The sequence below is a fragment of the Saccostrea cucullata genome, unplaced genomic scaffold, assembly GCF_032062105.1.
Source record: "Saccostrea cucullata isolate Sc308-1 unplaced genomic scaffold, CSIRO_AGI_Scuc_v1 ctg356, whole genome shotgun sequence".
NCBI classification, from domain to species: domain Eukaryota; kingdom Metazoa; phylum Mollusca; class Bivalvia; order Ostreida; family Ostreidae; genus Saccostrea; species Saccostrea cuccullata.
The window spans coordinates 1289814-1308924 of NW_026918279.1; the positions used below are offsets into that span (position 1 = coordinate 1289814).

At 34.0% G+C, this 19111-nt stretch overlaps 1 protein-coding gene across 7 annotated transcripts in view; it reads left to right on the forward strand.

Annotated features, from left to right (window-relative positions):
• The window catches only part of LOC134262028 (ATP-dependent translocase ABCB1-like), a 30375-nt gene extending 14062 nt beyond the window's left edge, over window positions 1-16313 (forward strand). For all 7 annotated transcript variants that reach the window (XM_062744414.1, XM_062744433.1, XM_062744425.1 and 4 more), the window contains 22 exons: window positions 1124-1295; window positions 1559-1730; window positions 2337-2461; window positions 3734-3908; window positions 4345-4458; window positions 4717-4827; window positions 5207-5332; window positions 5795-5998; window positions 7296-7466; window positions 7946-8107; window positions 8266-8287; window positions 10199-10356; window positions 10945-11100; window positions 11373-11477; window positions 11581-11742; window positions 11970-12138; window positions 12615-12891; window positions 13134-13290; window positions 13643-13840; window positions 14430-14636; window positions 15035-15181; window positions 15537-16313. In XM_062744414.1, the coding sequence (XP_062600398.1) occupies window positions 1124-1295; window positions 1559-1730; window positions 2337-2461; window positions 3734-3908; window positions 4345-4458; window positions 4717-4827; window positions 5207-5332; window positions 5795-5998; window positions 7296-7466; window positions 7946-8107; window positions 8266-8287; window positions 10199-10356; window positions 10945-11100; window positions 11373-11477; window positions 11581-11742; window positions 11970-12138; window positions 12615-12891; window positions 13134-13290; window positions 13643-13840; window positions 14430-14636; window positions 15035-15181; window positions 15537-15737 (3491 nt within the window). In that variant the 3' untranslated portion in view covers window positions 15738-16313. The remainder of the gene's footprint in view (window positions 1-1123; window positions 1296-1558; window positions 1731-2336; window positions 2462-3733; window positions 3909-4344; window positions 4459-4716; window positions 4828-5206; window positions 5333-5794; window positions 5999-7295; window positions 7467-7945; window positions 8108-8265; window positions 8288-10198; window positions 10357-10944; window positions 11101-11372; window positions 11478-11580; window positions 11743-11969; window positions 12139-12614; window positions 12892-13133; window positions 13291-13642; window positions 13841-14429; window positions 14637-15034; window positions 15182-15536) is intronic.
• The last annotated feature ends 2798 nt before the right edge of the window (window positions 16314-19111 follow it).

Here is a 19111-nt window from a genome sequence, read left to right on the forward strand (position 1 = left end):
TGTACAAATATTATTCACCGTATGAAGTTGTGCACCGGATATTTTCATCTTGATTCGATTATTATTTTGAATTTTACAGGTGTTTTTTTCATTTTTATTTTATGGTTTTGTCCAGACCGTTTCTCAGAAACTATTGCAAGGATTAATCTGAAAATTTGTACACTTATTATTCACCATATGAAGGTGTGCAATTGGAATTTTCAACTCTTTTTGTTCATTTTTTTGCATTTTACAGGTTTTATTTTTTATTTTAATTGACTTGTTCATTTTGGGCTCATGTATAAGGTTTGAGACATAGAATCTAGAATATCTGTACAAAAATACTACAGCTTAAAACTACTCATATAAACTTAAAAAAAAAAACATCATCAAGTGCTAAAAACAGTTTTTACATTGCACAGAAGATAATGTAATTTCATTTGTCTCTTGGGAATAATGACTGGACATGCATCCAGTTAAAGATAAATTAATGAGTTTGGTGTGGGAAGTTGAACATTAAGGCATCTCATTATCAACCATGTGTAATCTCCTGGGAATCAGGCACAAGAATTAAAGATCTCTCTTCTCTTATTCTCTTAATTGTAATTTATTGTCTGTCAAAGCACTTCATTACTGGATGACCACCTCTTTATTTTCAAATGAATTTGATATAAAGTTATCAAGATTAATTTGATTTGGTATAATATGATATATTTTTTTTAACAATCAGTGTGCAGAGTGACATAACACATAATTGCAATATATTTTTTTAATGCAGAAATAAAAAAATTAAATAAAAAAAATAATGTTACAATGGAATTACAATGTATTAGTATTGATGTTTCATTTGGTTGCACCTTTGTTTCATTCATTAAGAAACATGATGAGCAATTATATTTCATTGCAAATTTTTGTAAGTAAATTGTGAACACCTCTAGATCCATAAAGTATTTTTGAATTGGCACATTCTCTGAAAAACCCAGCGGGGGGTATTCGTCCCTATTGGACAGTTCTAGTTTAAGATGGGCACACATGAATATTGAAGAAAAATTCTTATAAATTATGAAGTTTGGATGAAAAGATAAATTTTGTCTTGAAGTTTAATAAGGATTATTGACGATTCAAATTGATTTCTTTTGTGCAGCCATTGGTTGCGGTGTACTGGTGCTAGGATATGGTCAGGTGGTATGCTGGGTGACCGCCGCAGAGCGACAGTGCCACAGAATCCGAATCTCGTTCTTCCGCAATGTAATGCGACAGGAGATAGGCTGGTTTGACACTCATGATTCAGGGGAGCTCAGCACGAGACTCGCAGAGTAAGAATTGCTTGTAATACAGTACAACTTCTGTGTATTAAACACTGCTATCTAGAATACCATGTATATTTTGAATTGATTCGGAAGTCCCAAATAGTTTTACCCTCTATATCTTGAATTTTCGGATATCTCAATTTTTTTTCTCAGTCCCATTGAGTTCAAGATAATTAGGGTAACTGTTTTATAAAAAATGCTTAATAAACTAATTTTTATCAAATTATTTTTTGTCAGTTTTAACTGTTCTTTCTTTCTATCTCTTTTAGTGATATCAATAAAATCCACCTGGGAATCGGTGACAAGATGGGGACCTTTGTTCAGTGGATGTCTGGGTTCTTCGCAGGATTCACTATCGGATTTATCTACGGGTGGAAACTAACGCTGGTCATCCTGGCCATTACCCCACTGCTGGCTGGAGTAGCCACACTGATGAACAAGGTAAGCAACAAAGATTCTTGCTGTTTAGTTGATTGATTGATGAAGTGATTGATTGATTGATTGATGAAGTGATTGATTTGATTGACTGATGAAGTGATTGATTGATTGACTGATGAAGTGATTGATTGATTGATTGATGAAGTGATTGATTGATTGACTGATGAAGTGATTAATTGATTGATTGATGAAGTGATTGATTGATGAAGTGATTGATTGATTGATTGATGAAGTAATTGATTGATTGATTGATTTGCCTCTGAAATATTGACTTTTGTGGTCATCAAAATTAAAAGCCTATTTTTTATAATCTTTGAGAAAGTGCTTCTGTAGTTTCCATATTGAAATGTATGGGTAATGTTGTATAAGTGTGTCTTGTTTGTCAGCACTTTCTGAAGCACTTCCAAGAAAAAGAAAATAACACAGTCTAAATATTCTCAAAAAATTATCTATGACTGACCTATATTCAGGATAATTTTTTTTTTAACAAAAAACAGAGAGTTGAGGCAGGTTGTAAAAATATTGTAAAGAAATATTAATCCCTATATATAATCATATTATGATGAAGATGTGTGTGGCATCTGTGTTTATACTGTTTGTTGATTTCAGCTTCTGTCCCTGAGTGCCAGTAAGGAGATGACAGCTTACGCTAAGGCTGGCTCGGTGGCAGAGGAAGTCCTCGGAGCCATCAGAACTGTCGCCGCGTTTGGTGGACAGACCAAGGAGTGTGCCAGGTATGTGTTCATACAGAATTAGCTTGGATAGTTCAATTTGGCAAACTTCCCTAGCCTCAAAATTAAAATAAGCTTAAATAGATATGAAATAAAGAATGATGGAAAGTTCAATTCTTTGAGAATTTTCAATCTTTTAAGAAGCTGTGTTTGATTACAATAAGACAGTGCTGTGTCAGTACCCAGAATTCTTGTTAGTTTTAAAATGTGTTTATAATTTTATTACTTTGCATAGAAGGAATAATATACTGGAATCATATAAATCTGGGGAAGTTTCTAGTATGCCGGTCCCCAGAATCACGCGATTGCGCATGAGCAGTTATTTCCCTTGTCGTTGCTATGCAGAATGTAAACAAACAGCTTCAACAAAACGCATCCGATCGAGTGATTTGGGTTAGGTTATATAGTTTTTAAAATTGGGGTTGTTTCATAAATCCACTCTTAATCTTTCTGAATTTATGTAATTTTTGACCAAAAACTTGCATGAATCAACCTTTCAAATCATGCCGATATCTTACACTTTGGTTTAGTTCATGAAATTTTTGCTTAACAATGAACAGGAAAGTTTAAGAAATGAAAGTTCGGGTAAATCAACTCTATTGTCGAAACATGACGATTTTCAGCGCTGAGTTTAGGCAAGTTATTGTAAAAGCGACTTACCGTTAACTTGGTTAACTGTGCAGCTCGATATCCTGACCTCCTAATGTCCAAATATTCAGAATATTTTTCCTTTCAAATCGATAATGATGCACATTTCAATCCATCGTTGACTAGTAATTAGCTAACATTTGTTAAATCCCTGTATTTCTCACAAAAATAACGCAATTTTAATAGCATTGCACTTTGAGTTCTATCAGGCATTTCTTCATTACGTCAAAACACAAGTGACGCATCTCATGAATAGTTATGAGATTACGTCAAAAATTGATCATGTGACTACCGGTGTTTAAAAACCAGTTTTTTAAACCCAATTTTTCACAAGGAACACGAATTTGGGGTCAAATTTGCAATTTGTGGCTTCTTTTTCAATTTTGTCGATCGCTCACGCGATCGTCTGTATATTGTACACCGCCTTCGGCGGTACCTATTTTAGCGCCATATTTATGGGGACCGGTATACTAGAAGTGTTCCTAAATCTGTAATGTAAAGAAAGGAGACGGTACTGTCCTCAACTTTGTTATATAAAAAAAAATTGTATGCAAGTTTTATTTAAAAAAGAAAAAAATTATCCACCTTCTACTTTGAGGTCTTATTAAGTGTCTCTCTGTTGTACAGGTATGACAGTCACCTGGAGGAAGCTAAGAAGAACGGGGTGAAGAAGGGGATCACTGTGGGCTGGTCCATGGGTCTGGTTTATCTGGTCGTGTTCTGTGCCTACGGTCTTGGATTCTGGTATGGAGCCAAGCTGATCCGCGAGGACGATGATTACAAAGTCTCCAATGTCCTCATTGTAAGTTTACAGTCGCCAATGTCCTCATTGTGAGTTTACAGTATATTTTTGTCCTCTTGTTAGTTTACAGTACAGGTTTGTCCTCATTGTAAGTTTACAGTATATTTTTGTCCTCTTGTAAGTTTACAGTACAGGTTTGTCCTCATTGTAAGTTTACATATTTTTGTCCTCTTGTATAAAGCAGAAATTTTTATTCTCCCGTAAATTAACATTTTCTTCCTCACTGTATGTTGACAATTTTGTCCTAACTATAGGTTGAAATATTTTTATCCTCATTGTAAGTTACCCTATTTTTGTTCTCCTGTAAATTTACATTTATGTCCTCACTGTTAGGTTGTTTCATGATCTCAGGCCCAGACAACTTTGTAGACAAAGTTTTTTCATCAGGATATTTATTGAAATGTTAATCTTTATACTATACACATTTGTTTAACAGGTCTTCTTCAGTGTTCTGATTGGAGCATTTTCTCTCGGACACGCAGCTCCCAGCATGCAAAGTTTATCTGTGGCAAGGGGATCTGCATTCACTGTCTATGCCTTGATAGAACAGGTAGGACTTGTATAGAGCTGGGTGTAGCATTTCATTGCCAGAGATTTACCCTTTATTATCATGGCTTGATGAAGCAATGAAAATGAGAGGAGTTCAGTTATACTGGATTTGCCTTGCTTTAAGTATTTAAGAAGAAATTTCGTATTATCATCTACATTAGTAGATACGATGACGTTTAGTCAATACCATCATATCATGAGAGAAGTGATCTAGGAAACTAATACTGAATCATAAAAGTCTTGTTCATTTAAAATTTAGGAGCCTCATATTGACTCGGCCTCTGATCAGGGGGAGAAACTGTCCTCCGTCAGCGGAAACCTGACGTTGAGGAACGTCCGATTCCGATACCCGGCCAGGGAGGAAGTACAGGTAAAAAAATTTACAAACTAAAAAATCTTACTGTAAAAATCTCTTAGTACAAACAAAGATATTGGGAATTCTCAGATTTAGCAAAGTTATCTTGGATCCCCAGCTATATTAACGTAACGAATTTTTTGTTACGGATATAGCAAATTACAGATATAGTGAAGTAATTTCATAGGCCCCAGTGACTTCATTATAACTGAGTTATACTGTACTATAATTTTACACATGGAAGTGATTCCTTTGAAAATAAGAATACAGTCGCAAAAATCAAAAGTTAGAGTGACAAGAAATAAATATAAGAGAAAAATTGGACTTTTACCTTTATTTCTGTACATTCCAAGAGTAATTTTGCATTAAGTTCATGACCTGAGTAAATTAACAGGTGTTAAAAGGTGTCAGCTTGGACATCAATCGAGGAGAAACTGTGGCCCTGGTGGGATCAAGTGGGTGTGGCAAGAGTACCATCATACAGCTACTACAGAGGTTCTACGACCCGGAGGAAGGGGAGGTAAGTCTGTTATAGGGTGGAGACAGAAAAAGTTAATTGTGTTTGGAAGCACAATTGCTTCGTGCATTTTAGATGTCTTAATTACTAGCATAAAAATAACTTCTCTCAAGTGTTTTCTAAACCTTTTTTGTAAGCTTTCAAATTTTTATTTTGGTATATTTGAATGATTTATCTTTTGATAATTGAAATATATGTGTGTTGCTTAATTTGAAACAAATTAGAAATTTATTAAAGAACAATTTGCAACAAGCAGTGCATTAAGATTTCACTCTGAAACTGGAATGTCTTTTGACACAAGACTTTGTGAGCCATTTTATGATTTATCTAGACTTTCAGTTTTTTTCTGTATTTGAAGTCAGTTTTGCAGAAGTTTAAGAAAGATGTCTGTTTACTTAATTTTATTTCAAGTTTTGATACAAATTGGAAAAAGAATTATACTGAATGTTTAAATCCATTATCCAGGTCGCTCTTGATGGCAAAAACATCCGAAGTCTGAATACAAAATGGCTGAGACAGCAGATAGGAGTGGTCAGCCAGGAACCTGTCTTGTTTGCCACAACCATCGCAGAAAACATCCGCTATGGCAAAGAAGGGATTTCCCAGCAAGAAATCGAGGCTGCCTCGAAAATGGCTAACGCCCACGACTTCATCATGAAACTTCCTAATGTAAGGGGAAAAAAAGTCATTGTGAATACTTGTGTTTCCGGGTTTGTTATACGCCCGTCTCAAGACGGGACGTATTATGTTATAGGCTTCATGTCCGTCCGTCTGTCCATTCGTGTCCAGCTCATAACTTGAATACTATTAGACCTAGGATTATCAAACTTTGACAGTTGATACTTCTTGGGTAGACAGTGTGTCGCGCACAAAAAGTAGGTCGCTCTGACCTTTGATAAAGATGCTATGGGCAAATATGGAAAAATCCTGTCCGGCTCATAACTAGAAAACTATTAGACCTAGAGCTTTCAAACTTGGCAAAATTATACATCTTAGGTGGAAGGTGTGTCACGACCTATTTCAAGGTCACTGTGACCTTTAATTTAAGTGAATTTTTTTAAAAAACTAAGTCTTTAAAATTTTGAATTTCATAATCCTAGAAAATGTAAAAATATAGTTGTATCCTTATTTAAAAATGTTAAATCAAGTAAAAACTTATTTTTTCATTATACATTTTACAGCAATCTGTAACAAATCTTTATGCTTTGAGAGGAATTCAGTTTGTCCTATGGGCATAATTATCAAGCAGTGGTCAAGAAGAATTTTGATAGCAGAAATTCGCATGTCAAATTAGAGAGCAATTAATGAGTTTATTGTCAGGAGCTAACTGGTAGACTAAGAGCATCTCTGATAATGCAGCTGTTATCTTAATTTATCTCTTGGGAGTTGGGCAAAAAGAAATGGCCTCATAGTTGCTTGTGTTAATTAAGAGTTCTTGATGGCTATAGTCCAGATAAAGATCTTTTAATTAGTGTAATGTAATTAAAACAAATTGATGTTTTAGTGTATGATTAAAATTAAATTAGTAACAGTCATGTCTCACTTAGAATTTTATAGTCTGAAGAATAATTTATTTCTGATTTTTTTATTAAACTGTAGCATTTCCATTATTCCATAAAATATGCAATAAACAATTTAAAGCTGCAGATGGATATTTGTTAAGTTCTAACACAGCCAGTGTAGAATTATATGATGTATTTTTTGTTAATAATTAATCTCTACACTGTAAGTCTCTTAGAGAAGTATATATGTACAATATTTTAAACATGATAAGAAATGGAAATTAGATCATTGAAATCTGTGTCAATCTGTTAATCAATGTTATCTGATTTTCTTGCACCTTTACCAATTTATGATTATTGAACAATATATTTGACGGGCGTATCATGCTGTGGCAGGGCACTTTATTTTTACTTGCAATTATAAAAATGAAAGTTTAAAGAAGCATTACATATTGTTTGTTTAGAAATACGAGACGCTGGTAGGAGAGCGCGGGGCCCAGATGAGTGGTGGACAGAAACAGAGGATCGCTATTGCCCGTGCCCTGGTCAGGGATCCCAAAATCCTACTGCTGGACGAGGCCACGTCAGCCCTGGACACAGAGAGCGAGTCAGTGGTACAGGAGGCCCTCGACAAGGTCAGAGGTCATAATATAGGACAGCTACGAAATACTTGTATTGGAATGTAATCTTGGAGATATAAGTTGAAGCCTGTGTCAGAAAAGTCTTTGTCTCAGAATTTTTATAATTATTAAGTAGTATAATGTTTCATAATACTGGAAATCACTTTATATTCGGGAGAACTTTATTTTAGCGTAATTACGCGAGACAGTGTGCTTGCGAAAATTTAATTCTCGTGTATGATAATATTCCTTAAGATTATATACAGGAATAAACACAATTCGCGAAAATTTTGTCTCACTTTTCAAAAGTCAATGACTATCTCGCCAAAATAAGGTGTCGTGAAAATTTAGTGATCTACAGTATTGTCAGAGGTTAATGAAGCCACCCCTCTTCAAAAGCCACCAAAAGAGGCAATTTTTATGTTAAACAGTTTCAGAATGAATTATTGAACTATGTTAAAAGTGCAGTATTAAGATGTAAATTCTATGATTAGGCTAGAGCAGGAAGAACAACTGTAGTGGTCGCACACCGACTGTCCACCATCAAAACGGCCGATAAAATAGCGGGATTCCAGGAAGGGGTCATAGTGGAGAATGGAACACACGACGAACTGATGAAAAAAGGGGGCGTGTACTTCACACTGGTGACCAATCAGGTGAGGCCAATGGCTGTCAATCAAACTCCTCTTTGCTTTTGAAAAAAAATTTCTGTGATTGAGAAAGATTGAAATTTTACCTGATTTTGAAATGTTGAATAAATGGAGGAAGAATTAAAGAATAAATTAGTTAATCTTGCCTTGGGTTTTCGTTTTAGACTCGGGAAGTAGATGAAGAAGGTCAGTTAAATGTTTTTGTTAATTTTACTCATTAATACGTATTGTCTTTGTGTTTTTATTTTTCATTAGTTTGTACCTGTATGGCTCTTTGGGCTGCACATCTTTTAGAGATCAAAAGATTGTCTTTGGTCACAACAATTTCAGTTCTTATTTCAGCACAAGGATGATTTTTTTTTTCAATATATTGCTCAATTAAAATGAAGTTCTTCAAGATCGAAAAAAATTAATTAGAGTATAGATGCTTTGTATAATATATATATATATATATATATATATATATATATATATATATATATATATATATATATATATATATATATATATATATATATATATATATATATATATATATATACTTAAGGCTGAAGACAATCTTGGTATAGCTAAATGCACCATATCTATACATTTAATGGTTGCATTGAAGAATGGTTGGAGTGAATTAGTTACAATATATTAATATTGTAGTCTTTTGGCACCATACATTTGTATATCACTTAAATGTAGAATGTATGTATGCATGCACAAGTCATCCAAAGTTTAAACATGAAAATATTAAGTGTTATTCTTAGCTACATGTAATTGTATTGAGGTATTTTTTAAAAGATAAATTGAGAAGTTTTTGTGTTTGAAATGTTTTTGATTGTCAGAGAGAAGGGGATCAGTTACATCCTATTGATAAAGGAACAAAAAACATATTTTTTTAAAGTAGTGATGGGGGGGATTATTTGCTTTGGATGACATATTGCACTATATTTTACATATTTTGATATGAAGTGTGCACGTTTTATTAATAGTTGTATTAGTATGTTATTAATGCCAGTCATTGGTGAAATGAAATAAGTTTTAGACCAGAGTAAAAAGACACAGGTATTCAGAAACCCTTACCTTTAACTGAAATTAAAGATTTTATAAAATTATGACTGGTGTTTTTTTTGTGGTCTAAAACATATTTCACTGTATAGTTAATGAATAACCATCTGGTTTAGTTTTTCTAGTATTCTTTAATATGCTAACTTTTCTATTTACTGTCGTCTCATTTCATGCTAACTTTAACACAGGAAGGTCACAAGATGAAGAAGGTATGTTAATTTCATAGATTTGTCGTATTTAACAAAAAAACCTAATAAATTTGATCATTATTTAATAATTTAACAAAACTAAAGCATACTGCTTTGTTTAAATTGTCACTGTCGACAAAAATCTTTCCTGAATAAATATTTAAAAAATAGCAGGGTACCATCCAAGTGTCCTTGACCTTTATAAAGAGAATTAAAGATACATCAGTTTCTTAGCATCAGATGTGTAAATTCAGGCTCACTTTCATTTTGTAAATTTTTATCTTTTAGTTTTTTTGTAGTGAAAATTTTTACATTTCTAGGTTAAAAAACGTCATTGCAAGTTTTGAACAGTACACAACTAATCATCATTCATAAGTTAAAAGCTTCTCAAAATCATAAGACCTATCAATAAAATTGATATTTATCTATTTGCATGTTTGCATAAATGCATGCTGAAATTGCTTACTTTGTAAAGACATCATATATTCTAGAAGCAGAAATAAATGACAGTGTAAATATTTACTTTGTGCATTTTTAAGCAATGAATAAACAAATTTAAGACATATTTCTGTGAAAGTTGTAAACCACCCTCCAAAAATTATCAAATATCACAGCTAGGATAAAGGTTGTTAAACTATTTTAGACCAAAGGGAGAAAAATCTCTACCGGTATATTTTTTTTGTGATATTTTTATAAAAAAAACCTTACACAAATCTTTAAGATATATAAAAAATTCTATAGACTTTATCTATAATTGACACAAAGTATCTTACTTGCTTCAGAAGATAACATTCAGATAATTAGCATTATAAAAAAGCAATGAAGAACCACTAATTTCTCCTTGACCTTTCAGAGGAAATGCTGATATCTAAATTTGTCAGTCCATCGGAGAAAGAGAAGAAGTCCTTGGATCGTCAGATTTCCTATCAGATAAAGAGTCCGCTCAGAAACCAGGTGTCCATTGATAAAGTCCCGGGGGTGGAGGAGGAGGAGAAAGGGGGAAAGAAAAAGGTGAGTAGAAGAAAGAACGGTAGAACAGGGAAAGTTTTTGCCCCCATTTTATTTTCGCCCTTTTTGCCATGTTTGTTTTACAGGAAAGGAGAAAATGTTTGGCTGGACCGGGAATCGAACCCATGACCCCTGCATCACTAGCCACGTGCTCTACTGACTGAGCTACCTAGGCCAATGTCCACAGCTTGTTTTGCATTATTGAATACAGCATTAATTGTCATTTTGTTACAGATATTCTAGGTTTATGCATCTCATTTAATATGTTTGAAATTGGATGTTTCTTATCTTTGGAATGCATTGTAATTCTGGTATTAAACTGTTACAACAAACATGCTTAGAATAAATTCATGCTTACGGCAAAGGAGTATTCATTTAATGTAATTTAAAATATTTTATATGCTTGCTAAAAACAAATCAAAATTACTTGTTCAAGGCACTTTGCTATAAGCATTTGTTTTATATTGTACTTTGCTTAGCAAAAATAGAAATGAAGCTGGAAAGGACAGAAAACTACTTGAATATCAAAACATTCAAATTAAGATGATTGCGTTGTCTCAATTGTGACTGATATTATGAATTTCTTTTCAGAAGAAAGAGTCTGATGAGCCACCACCTGCTAGCATGGCCCAGATATTAAGGATGAATGCTAAGGAATGGCCCTATATTCTGTTTGGTTGTCTGGCTGCCCTGCTTAATGGAGGTGTTCAACCCTCATTTGCTGTCATTTTCTCTGAAATCTTAGGGGTAAGGTTTTTGAAGACATCAGCAAAAAAATATTTACGAAATATTTAATACTCTTTCCTTGTTCAGCGTAAATATTGTCCAATGATAGTGATTTAAAAAAAAAAAATGAAGCAGTTGCAAATCTATTGCTGAGATAAATTATCTAAATTTTTATTTTTTCTCTATTCTGAGTTTTCAAGAGCACATGTAGTTATCTGTTAACTCAAATTGAGGCAATTTGCATATGCTTTGTATGGTTGTATGTATCAATAAATGAACCTGATATTCTGTAGGTATTTTCTGAGCCGGACCAAGAAAAACAGGAGAGAGAAGTAGAAATGTACGTTCTCATTCTCTGTGGAATTGGAGGTGTCAGTTTCTTCACCTTTCTCATTCAGGTACGTCATAATTTCTATAGAGGATTCAAATATAGCTACAATGTGTCAATTTTAAGAATTCCTTTCCTTAATGACATAATTATATATTTATATGTTATTTAAGGGCTACTGTTTTGGAGTGTCTGGGGAATCCCTTACGATGAGGCTACGACGTCTAGTGTTCAAGGCGATGCTGAGACAGGACATCTCCTGGTTTGACGACCATAAAAACACGACAGGTGCTCTCACCACACGACTGGCCACTGACGCCTCGCAGGTTCAAGGGGTAGGTGCAAATCTTTTCATTCAGTACATGTGGACATGGATTGAAACTTACGATCATTTTGATTTATTCACCATTTAGGTTTATTGTAGCTTTATAGTTTCCTTTTGAAAAATCAAGGCTTCTTTATTTAAAAGTGTTGCAAGCAAGATTGCCTCATATAATATTTTTAATTAAGTGGTGATAGATAAGTTATCAACGTACGTAGTAAGAATTAATGCTTCTTTTAGATCTCTGGAGCCAGACTAGGGAGCATTGTACAGAGTATAGCTAACCTGGGGACGGCCATCATCATTGCGTTTATCTATGGCTGGAAGCTGACCCTGGTCATAATGGCCTTCTTGCCATTCATCATGATTGCTGGGATGTTACAGATGAAGCTGCTACAAGGAGTGGCAGGTGAGGGAGTGTCTTCTCACTGTAGGGAATTATTTCCAGGAAAATGGCATAATTCAGGATTTTCGTAGAGAAAATTAAAATGAATGTGAGTAGAGAAAATTAAAATGAGTGTGAGTAGAGAAAATTAAAATGAGTGTGAGTAGAGAAAATTAAAATGAGTGTGAAGATCAAATACAGTAAGATAGTCTTATAACGAAGTGCCAGGGACAGATGAGTTTGGTCCATTATACACAATTTTTGTTTATATCCATTTAGTTTACAATATAAATGTATGATTAAGTCATATCACTTCACTCTTAGTATCAATTCAGTCTAAGCGTGTTCACATGTTCATCTATAAAATCTTAGTTCAGTTAGCTACATTAAAACTACATTAATTTCCATTTCTTTGTTTGAAATTATAATAATGCATCCATGTAAATCTATAATTGCACCTAGTCCTTTTAACAAGATACGTTTTATCCCTTTGACCACAGGACAAAACAAAGAAGCATTAGAGGAAGCAGGAAAAACTGCTACGGAATCGATTGAGAACATGCGTACCGTGGCTAGCCTGACCAAGGAGGAGAAGATGGTTCAGAATTACAAGGCCCTGCTCCAGGGGCCTTACAGTGCCTCGCTGAGGAAGGCCCACCTGACCGCCATCGCCTTCTCCTTCGCCACGGGAATCCTGTTCTTTGCCTATGCCGCCTCCTTCTGGTTTGGAGCCTATCTGATCCGACAGAATGAGATGGAGTACACTGATGTATTTAAGTAAGTCAGATGATACAAATCGAGGGAGAAATTAATATTTCTAAACCCCTCCCCCCATTTTTTTCTAATATTTTTTAGTCCAACTGAGGTAAAAGCTTAGTTTTCTGATTGTAAAGAATTTGTGTTGTAAGCAAATCTGAGCATATCTCTAGAACCCCTCAGTCAATATTCTTTTGGATGCAAGCCTTAAACAAAGGGAGATCATTCTATGCAATCTAATATTCCTCTTTCTTTATAAACAGGGTGTTTAGTGCCATTGTGTTTGGTGCCATGGCCCTGGGACAAGCCAGTGCTTTTGCTCCTGATGCTTCTAAAGCCAAAGTTTCTGCTGCCCATATATTCCATATGCTGAAAATGGAACCCAAAATTGACCCTTACTCCGAGGAGGGCAAGAGAGATGTAAGTTTTAAGTGTTGTGTTAAACTTTCTGTTTTAAATTACTTTATCATTTGTTCTCACTGTAAACAACAAGGTACCACTGTAAACCAACTTTTATTCGCGACGACTTTATTTCATGATTTATCGAGGGGTAAACTAGTTCACTATGATTAATTTTCGCGATCAAGCCTGTTTAGGTTCTTTTGTGAATAGACACATAGACTTTAAGAACCTGTTCGCAGCGAGAAATATTTGTGATGATGAGGCTCATGAACTTCGGGAAAATTTCTCGCACGCGAATAAAAGTTGGTTTACAGTATTTGATGGTCTACAGTGTTAACAATGATTTTATTTTAAATTTCTTTATTTGTAGCTCACTGTACACAGTAAGGTCCGATTTGAGGGTCTACATTTCCGTTATCCCACACGACCAGACGTGGAGGTGCTACAGGGTCTGACCCTTGAAGTTAACCCCGGGGAGACGGTGGCATTAGTGGGGGCCTCAGGGTGTGGCAAGAGCACCACAGTACAACTGATGGAGCGATTCTATGACCCAGAGGAAGGGGTAGTGGTAAGCAGGGCAAGGCCATTCAACTCTTCTCTCTCTCTTTTTTTTTAAATGGTTAAAAGGTTCATGCAAATTTTATTTTTTCGGTAAATGTTGAACATCAATTTTAATAAGAAATATTTTTAAATTAAAGGTATTTTGTACATACATGTACTTATACAGAGCAATTAAACTGAATCATCTTCAGATAACTTTGGACATTATTTATCAAAAGACGGAATCTCATTTTTTGGTACAATTCTTGTTCTTGTTCATTATTCAGCTTCAACAAGTTGAATAATGTGTATTTCTTTTAAAATGTTGTTTTACAAATTTGGTATTTACATGTATTTGCAATTTTGCATTCCATGTAAGCATAAAACTCCATAGTGTCCATGGAAACTTGAATGTTATCATAGCTCACAAAGAAATCTATATTCATATCTACTTTCACTAGTAAAAATAAGCTGTAAAGTATTTACCTTTTTAATACCCCTAAGACAGATAATTTTATCAGGTCTTTTTATTTCAGGTTTTTTTTTTGGCAAATTGAATGTCATCACAAGCCATACGCTGAAAAAGCAAAGTAACTGTTACACTCACTTTTTTATAGTATTTGGATGAAAATAATATCAAAGATCTGAACGTCCAGTGGCTGCGTCGCCAGATCGGAATCGTATCCCAGGAACCTGTACTGTTTGATTGCAGTATCGCAGAAAACATAGCGTACGGGGATAACTTCAGAGAGGTTAAGATGGCAGAGATCATCGAGGCTGCCAGAAAAGCCAACATACACAGCTTTATTGAATCCTTACCAAGTGTAAGTCTGTGTCAAGGAACAATGGTAGAAAATGTTCAGGTCTTGGAAGCATTAAGTTGAGTAAAATTTGGATACACCCCTTCATTAATTAGGAATGGTATATATTGCATGGTTGAAGTTATCAAAATCAGTCTTTATAAAAATCTAACATAGGTGTGCATGTCAATTCATTTTAAATGTACAATTTAGTTATATGTATATGCTCAAGGAAAAAAAAAATTCATATCATGTATTATAGACAAGTTTAATAAATAAGAGTTGTTAGTTATTGACATTGCTGACATAACAGGTCAGTTCTTAAGATATTGGAGAAAAAATAATCAATTTTGTGTAACTTGTTTTATTTTGCATCATGGGTAAATTCTGTTAAAAATACTGACATTTTCTCTTTCCCACAGGGCTATGACACACTTTGTGGTGATAAGGGGACACAACTCTCAGGTGGACAGAAGCAGCGAGTGGCCATTGCCCGTGGACTGGTCAGAAATCCCAAGATCCTACTGTTGGACGAGGCCACATCTGCCCTCGATACAGAGAGTGAAAAGGTACATTGTTTATTTCTTAGTAAATTATGCGTTTAGCAATGCTTTTTACATGTTACATGTTTGCCTGTTTAACATTTATTCAAAGAAACAGTTTGTTGTGCAGCGGACGTGTTGACAGGAACTACAATCTTTTACCTATATATCAAGTGTTGCCACTGTGCGAAATTTTATTTTGTTTAGCCAGACATTAGAATTTGACATTACTGTGCTTGGCATAACTGGGATTCATCCATAACTGCACTATGAACAGTCGAGATATTTAGTGACAAAATATTGATTGAATGTTTAAAATGTTCCATTCTTGAAAAATTCTTGAATACATTCATATCATTAAATACATTAAAATTATTTTCAGATTGTCCAAGAAGCCCTTGACAAGGCACGAGAGGGAAGGACGTGTATCGTCATAGCTCACCGACTTTCTACGATCCAGAACGCGGACAAGATCTGTGTAATCAAACACGGGGAGGTTGTAGAACAGGGTCGCCATAGCGACCTAATGAGTAAACAAGGCATATACTACAGACTCGTAACCACAGCTCAATCAAGAGGCTGAATTCTGTGTTTGTATAGGTTTTGTAATTTATGACTATTTTTTTTAAAGAATTGCTATTCACAAGTACGACTGACCGGTGCAACTTATAAAGGTCCCAGTCTGCTTGTTTCTGTTGTATGTTATACGTGTAGTATTAATGTGCCTGGAAGTATTCACTAAAATGACAAAACTTGTATAGTGATACCAGTATAAGATATAATGCTGTTTCATGCTTCACTATGACATGTGTAGTACATTGAGAAGACTTTTATTTTTAGCAATGATGTAACACATTTCATGAAACAGACCAAAGAGAAATCTCAGGATTTTCATTGTTTGTCTAAGTGAATTGTTTAACGTCAAATATTTTTAAAGATTTTGTTCATATAGCTAAGGCTAATAATATTATGAAGGATTCATAAATGAGAACTACACAAACAGTAACATGCACAAATATTTTGCATTTTGAACACTTGTATACATCTTTTTGTAAGGATATTTAAATTAGAAAATGTATATACATATATGTGTCCTCAAATATTTACAAAATACATAGATGTGTACTTTGTTCAGGATTGCACATTTTTCATGCATTTTTATCTATATTTTATTCATTACTGACTATTTATTAACAACACATGACGTGAGCAGCCAAAAACTGTGTGTGTTTTTAATCTGTTGATACAAGCTGGTTAGGCTTTGGTATGTACTTGTAAGGTGCAATTTACTTTTGCATCAGGATTCTCATATCTACTGAATCTCAACTTTAGATTTAAGAGAACAAAGATTATATATTTATGCCAGGAATCTTGAAGAAATCAAAAGAGCTTACTTAAGTGTGTTGAGCTTATAATCATAATGCTGTGATTGACATATCATTGTTACCAGGATGTTGTGTGTATTATTATTGTATTTTATATACTGTATATCTGTTTTTCCTTTATTAATCATATGGGCCCAATGCAGAATGATTCATCAAATGAAAGCGGATCAAGTTAAATGCCAATGGACAGACTTTACACAATGGTCATAGTGCAGGCAATGATTCTCCTTGGTTATGTTGAATAAAAAAACATAAACTCAGTGAAAACTATTGTTTTAATTGCTGTATATTATGTTTATTTTTTTCAACGTGCACAAGTGATTATAACTGTGTACACATTCAAAAATAATGTAGCGGTGAAAATTCTTTAAAGATTACATAGAAATAGTGTTTACATAGAATTATGACCTTGTGAGGTAAAATGTATGTTTACAGTGTAATTGATATATTTCCAAGTCTTCAAATTATTTCTGCCAAATGCTTCAATGAAAAATGTGAAAACGAAAAATCATTTAAAGAAAGAATCTTCTTGGCAAACATAATTCATAACTTCAATAACTACAATTATCATTTTAGTAATATATATAGATATTTTAAAATATCTAAGTAATAAAGCGTGGTGCTGATACAAATTATTTTAAAAATGATGTCCAGAAAGTTTGTACACATAATAGTTGTATTATAAATGAATGTGTAAAGGAAAATGATTGATTTTTTCTCTGATGTTATTTGTAATCTTAATGGTCCTCAGACCTTTGAAGTTATTCATTGTTTTACTTTGAGGTCAATTAGAGGACAATGATTCATTTATAGAATACCAGACACATGTTAATGTCATATGTAGGCTATAATTTTAAGGGTGTTCATAACATGTAACATGTGGCTTTCCAATAAGATATTATATCTATATCCATAATCAAAATTAATCTGAGCAGAAGTTGAGGTGATGCCCTTGTACAGCTATAGAGCATTGGTATTACCCGGTTTTACAGTTCACACCAGCTATAGAGCATTGGTATTACCCGGTTTTACAGTTCACACCAGCTATAGAGCATTGGTGTTACCCGGTTTTACAGTTCACACCAGCTATAGAGCATTGGTATTACCCGGTTTTACAGTTCACACCAGCTATAGAGCATTGGTATTACCCGGTTTTACAGTTCACACCAGCTATAGAGCATTGGTATTACCCGGTTTTACAGTTCACACCAGCTATAGAGCATTGATATTACCCGGTTTTACAGTTCACACCAATTGATTATAATTGTCTCCAAGTTGATGCTTGATTTTCTTAGCATTTTTACCGGCCGCCAGGAGGCGGTCGGTTATATGATATGAAAGTTTGAAGTCGCTGTGCGTTTCTGCGGAGTTAAAACAATTCAAATAAAAAATATTTAAGATTAATAGAATAGTATATTTAAAAAAGCGTCTAAATGTTTTACAAGAACGCACAATAAACATAACATTAAAATTTTTTATAAAGAATGGGGTAAATTTTTCATCCAATCCTGATTGAGAAACTTTGACATGTTTGAGGTGCGGAGAAAATTAGGACATGTGTTGGGCATAGTCTAAAGCAAAGACCGCGTTAGCTATATTGCACAATTTTACTTTCTCTACTTAAACAGGATTTGTTGTACGTATTTATTTTAAAATGACATGTACACATGTACATATAAACATTCTCAAAAATATGGTTAAATGTTAATTCATCAAAAGACCTAGCAGGTTACAGAATATCACAAGATTTTGCCCTAGCAGACGAGGATAATGCGCGTTTTACAATGTGCCAAGAATTTTCCCGCTACAAACGAGAAACTGAAAGAGAAGAAATGTCGTGGCGGATCTAGAGGGAGTTTAGTTTTTTCCTCTAAGAGAGAGCAAAGAGTCCCACATATTTGTTGCGTTTTTATTAAATTAAAACTACACTGCATATCTAGTTGTAGATTACATTAAACTTTAGTTTTAAACTTTTAATGTAAATGCCTCTTAATTATACAGGCCCAAGGTTTGTTGACGCAGAGGACATGGGGTATTTTGCTTATATATACATGTAATACTGAACATGCGTTATATAATTAAGAAAATCATGCAATGTCTTGCACAAGCGTTTAATGTCACGAGGATTTATATTAACAGATAAATATAAGATATTTTAAAACAGATCACCATTTCAGTCTTTAGTTGCTTCATAAAAGGAACAATTAATATTGGTTTGCGGCCGATTTTTGACGCTTGCGTCAATATATGTTTCTTGTTGTTATTGTTTACAAGTGGGTGAGCATGTACACTGATGCTTATTTTTCTTTTCTTTATTTTTAAAGAATTTTAAACATTATTCACAGCAGAAGTATTCAACTGTTAAGTTTATACATGTGTACAAAATGATGTAGGTTTACAATGTATAAAAAAGTAATTACTGTAAACATGTTACATTTTGGCTGTGTGGTTTTTTTTAGTGCTTTTAGCAACTCCCTCTTATTGAATTGCACCACTAAACTACTGCACAATAAGAAAGCCACTAAAGCAAAGAAATGCCTTGTGTTTGCTTTATACTGCACAGTCTAAATAT